Source organism: Canis lupus, chromosome 23 (assembly GCF_011100685.1).
Source record: "Canis lupus familiaris isolate Mischka breed German Shepherd chromosome 23, alternate assembly UU_Cfam_GSD_1.0, whole genome shotgun sequence".
Taxonomy (NCBI): domain Eukaryota; kingdom Metazoa; phylum Chordata; class Mammalia; order Carnivora; family Canidae; genus Canis; species Canis lupus.
In genome coordinates, this window is record NC_049244.1 from 42,351,436 (window position 1) to 42,356,898 (window position 5,463).

Below are 5,463 nucleotides of genomic sequence, written 5' to 3' on the forward strand. Positions count from 1 at the left end.
GATTTTATTTATTTATTAATAATAAAAATATTATTATTATTTTATTACTCATTCTACTCAAACATTTTGGGCAGCCAACAAGTATCTTCTAATAATTACTTATCCTCTAATTACAGAGAAAGGTTAAACCTTAGATTCACAGGAAATTCATACGTTGTATGTTAAGGAGGAGCAAATGTTCAACAAAGATGACATCAAAGTGAGGAAATTTCAAATTCCCCAAAGATAATGTAATAGAATCTATAATCTGTAATTCTAGACAAGTAGAAAGTACTTGGTAAAGTAATATCATAGGCAAGTAGTAGGAAATATTCATTGCTGTGGGCAAAGAATTTTTCAGAAAATGAGTAGCTGATTAACCCAATTTTTTAAGAGGGAAAAAAAGTCAAATAGTTATTATTTAGAAATAAAAAGACTAGGTTTAATTGTAGGAGCCCTAGAGTTAGACTAACTGAACCTGAAAACCACATCTACCCAGTTCCATCAGTCTGACTCCTGGCAGGTTACTGAGTCTCTTCATGTCTTAATTTATAAAATAAAACAAATTCCTTTATAAAGAGTTTTGAGGATTGAAAAAGATAGTATATGTAGAACATTTTTAGAAGAGAACTTATCACAAAAGTGCTCAATAAATGATAGTTTTTAGCTATATTTTACACATCTGACTCAAGTTTACCAGACTTGGTACTGCTTCTATCTTAGAGCGTGGTGACCATAATATACATACTCTAATACAGAAAGTGATATCATGCTGACTGAACAGGACACATTTTCAGGTCTCACACTCCAAGCAGGTTTTCATGAATCTCAATTTCTCTCTCTCTTTCTCTTTCTCTCTCTCATCTATTTCTATCTCCATCTCTATAAGCTGACATATAACGACTGTATATCTACAACTTTATTATTAAAAGTCTAATATCCATGTTGCTTTCATGTTTCTGTAGGCATTTCTCTTTCCATTTTCAAGGTAGACCTATGTACTGATAAATAGGATACTAGAAAGATTGTAACATTTTTTTTAGAATAACAAAAAATATTTTACTAAAACAGAAGATTTACAGAAGTTTCCAGACAAACCATACAAAATGGTCACAAGCTTTTTCTTGAAGGAAGGATTCTACACTTGACAGTAAAGTCACAATGTTATTAGTGAGGGCTCTGATGTTTGTTTAATGTTCCCATTTTGGTTCAAACAATCAAGCTTGTCCATCTACAGAGTCTAAATAAACTTAGACTTGGCTAGAGAGCATATTCTAAAGAACTGGTTAGCTGCTTTTAACCAATGCAATTGGATCACCATAAAAAGCAGGAAAGGAGCCCATAAAATTAAAATTAAAACTACCTCTCCCCCTCAAAAAAATAATAAAAACACCCACACACCCCTGCAGCTAACCCTGACAACTACCTTCATTCACAGTGCTTTATACTTAAACCATGATGGGGGAAATGAATAAAAGGAGAGAGGGACCACTGCTTTTAAACATTTCACAACAATCCAGATGGTACTTCTAGCCTCTGCTCATCCTTTACAGCAGCCAATCAGGACAAGACATAGATTTGCTAATGTGCATTTAATCACCAAAGGACTGAAGATATCTGGGATTCTGTACTGTTTCTAAGACTGTGTCCATTAAGTGCAAACCAAAAAAGAAGTCTTGGCAGAACAGGAGAAGTGATGCACACTTGATGATCAGATCGATTTTAAATATTATTCATGGCATATAGCCTAGTCCATGCTCTAGCTGTTTCTATGGCTTGGGCTTTGTTGGTCTTCCACTGCTCCGCTACATCATTTGCTAATGGATCATCTGGATTGGGAGCACTTAACAAAGCCTGGATCGATAGCAGAACTGTGTGGATCTGCAGTGCTGGGGACCACTTACCTTCCAAAATATCTAAACATATTCTTCCCAACATGTCTACATTAGGATGATAAATTTTGGTCATGAAACGTACTTTAGGGGTTACCATCGGGTATTCTTCTGGAAGGAATGGTTCAAGTTTAAAAGTCCCTCCTTCAAAGGGGGAATCCTGGGGGCCAGTAATGACCACATGAAAATAACGGGGGTTGCTCTCATCTGGTTCTGCCAGCAAACGCTGGGTTTCCTCGATAATCCTGTGGGGCAGCCGGGCCATCTTGTCAGGTCCTGAGTTATGCCTCTGGTCTTGACTCTGGCTCCTCTCGCCTCACACATGAGTGCAAAAGATTGTAACATTAAACTCCACTTAGAAAGTTATGTTTACTGCACTCATTAAGTCAATGTTCTGAAACTTTAAAAGGCATTTTCCAAAAAAAGCCCTCCTTACTTTATACCTGGAAATTCTTACTTTTGTACATATAATTGCATATATCTGTAAGGCTTTCCCCCTTGGCTCCAGCCTTCCGCCTATATCCCAGCCCTAATACTCTCTGAATAGCCCCTTTCTACCTGGTCCCACAATGTTAGGCACTTTTTACTTGTCTTTTAATAGACCCCATCACATTGTTTTATAATGAATTTCACAGACCTTTCTCCTCTGCCAGATTAAACTCCTTGGAGATTGATATCATGGCATATCCATTTTCTTATCTCAGCTCCTCACATCAAGCCTGGCACATGGTAGAAATTCAACCAAGATTTGTTACATTAACACATAAATGAAAACTTTAGCAAAATAAGCAGCATTTCGAGACAAAAGTCCCTGTTTTCCACAAGGAACTGTGGAGGTGATGTCTATTCTTCATTCTTCCAGTCTTTCTTTGCTCCTTAAATTACACTCCTACTTTTGGAAGAACACTGTACCTTTCAAAGCAATGCATCTCATTCTTCGTTAAAGGAATTGGCTCAGGTTCTGTGAAAATTTCATTGCCCTATATAAATGTTTTAGGGACTTAGAAACAAAAAGATCCAGGCCTATGAAAAGTGTAATGAGTCCCAGTATGGCCATTTGTGATGGGGATTTAACTGCTTTGTTTGTGAGCTTCAGCTAAGGAAACAGATTACCTTCATCATGTGGTAATACCCCAGAGTCGATCTAAACTCTGCTCCACTATGGAAAAGCATCCTGGGGATGCTAGCAAACACTCTAAAGCTTAATCCTGTAAACCTGTCAGCTTGGGAACAACAACAAAAAATTATCGCTGGTGCCAAACTTCCACTCAACACTCTTCTTCCTTATACAGGGCTTAAAACTAGCCAATAAATCATCATGGATGCATTTCAAAATTGAAATCCCATTTCCATAATAAACGAAATACTTGCATGGAAAATATTGCCTACCAAATGTCTAAGAATCTAGGGAATAGCTGAGATATAATTAAGGAAAATATTTTTAAAGGACATAACTCCTTAGATTAAATTGTTTTAGTGTTGCAAATGTCAGAACATTATTTAATTAATGTTACTTTATCACCCAAACTTTTGGGGGTATCTTAATATTTCCCATAAATTTTCACTTTACTTGTTTTTGGAATCCGTCCCTGATAAGTGGTATTATTTGTCTATAAGCTTTAAAATTGTGATATATTTAAATATGATTTAATATTATATTATTAAATATTACTTTATAATATTTATACTACTAATAAATATAAATAAATATTATACTAATAAATATAATTTAAGTGTTTGGTAAATATATTTCTCCCCTATCTCCACTACAACATACGATACTACTACCTTGTAAAGACAGTAACCAGTGTATATTAAGAAAGAAAATGCATATGATTTTCCTGTGTAAAATATAGGCCAAATATCAACTATGAGAGAAAATATTAAAATTTTTTCTTTCAAATTTATTCAACAAATGTTTCCTAAAAGATTTTCCTTGAAGCAAAGCAATTTAATTTTTTTTTGTATTATTCTCAGTGGTTATAAACCTAATTAGCTTTATATGCTTCACATTTATTTGCATTTGAAATAGATTTAATCTTTTCTTAGCATAATTTTTTTTTTAGCATAATTTTTTGAAATCAAAATATAAACTAAAAAGGTGTGAGTTTGATTAGTGGAACAAGAACAATAAAAAGTAATCATCATGATGAGATGTTAATTGGTACCTGGGTGATTCTATTCATAGTAACAATGGGAAATAATATCTGTGTCCTTTGCTGTTCAACAACACTTTGCCATGTAATTTATTATAATACCAATTAAATGGGATATATATTTTTTAATAGCAGAGGAGTACATGAACAGAATAAAAAGCCTGCTTTTTTCTTGAACAGGGAGGCAGTGTTTATTTTGCCAAAATTTTCTCATCTTAAATTTTGAAGAAATGAGAAAGATTTGAGGATTTATTTTTCTCAAAATTCCTGGTTATGGTCTATTGGCATTTAGAGAGTGACCCATTTTCTGAATAAGGTGCACATAAATCCAGGTGTACATTAACTTTGTCATAGAAATTATTTAAGTGATTATAGCATGGAACATTATTTTAGATATGGATGTTGAGAAGGAATCTTGATTTGTTACTTTGTGTGTCAATATAGGTAGTAAATACTTTTAGCCGTATCAAATTTATCTAAAAGTAAAACAGAATTGGCCATTAGCTAGTGATATTTATTTCTATATAGCTAATATAGGCAATTTCAGTGTGGATGGAGAATGAAAATATTTCCAGTCAGAATTATTCAATTTAACTGCCTGTATAATTTCAATTCTCCAGGTAACATTCAATTTTAAATGTTTTTTAATGATTTTATAAACTCTGCCTTAAATCTATTAAGAATACATGGAGAAACTGTATTAGAAATAAATAAATGTACCTAAGAAGCAATTCAGTAAAAGATACTGTTTATTTTGTCTAAATAGTAATTGCAATTATAATTTGGGTCCCCCGTTCATGTATTTATTTACAACAATAAATAACATGATGTTGCTAACTTTATATTTTATAGCAGTGTTAGGTCATTGATAATAATATGATATAACAGCTACCATTTACTGAATATTTTTATGTTTCAGGCACTAGGATAAGCATTGAAGTACATTATCATATTTTACTCTCCTCCAAAATCCAAAAAAGCAGTCGTTATCCCCAATTTATAGATGACAAAGCTTCAGCTTCAGCTACGTGACTTGTCCAAGTTTTCATAGTTAATTTGTGCGGGAAATGGGATTTCAGTAAAGGCCATTGTGTTGCCAATACTTATATTCTTTATAAAAATAATTTAAAAAATTAAAGTTGAAGTTACATCCCATTTTTATGAATAAACATAAAAGTCAGAAAATATGGGCCTGAATAAGGAAACTACTGTTAAAAATTTAGTGCTTTTCTTTACACATATAAGTACATATGAACAGGGATGCCTGGGTGGCTCAGCCATTGAGCCTCTGCCTTCAGCCCAGGGCCTGATCCTGGAAACCCGGGATCGAGTCCCACGTCGGGCTCCCTGCATGGAGCCTGCTTCTCCCTCTGCCTGTGTCTCTGCCTCTCTCTCTCTCTGTGTGTCTCTATTAATCAATAAGTAAAATCTTAAAA

General features: G+C 33.8%; 1 protein-coding gene across 1 annotated transcript; it reads right to left on the minus strand.

Moving 5' to 3' along the window:
- Positions 1-1,653: 1,653 nt before the first annotated feature.
- Positions 1,654-2,136, minus strand: LOC609637 (ubiquitin-conjugating enzyme E2 N-like). The gene has a single exon (XM_038571151.1). The coding sequence runs from the start codon at positions 2,134-2,136 to the stop codon at positions 1,702-1,704; it is 435 nt and encodes a 144-aa protein (XP_038427079.1). The 3' UTR covers positions 1,654-1,701.
- Positions 2,137-5,463: the final 3,327 nt, after the last annotated feature.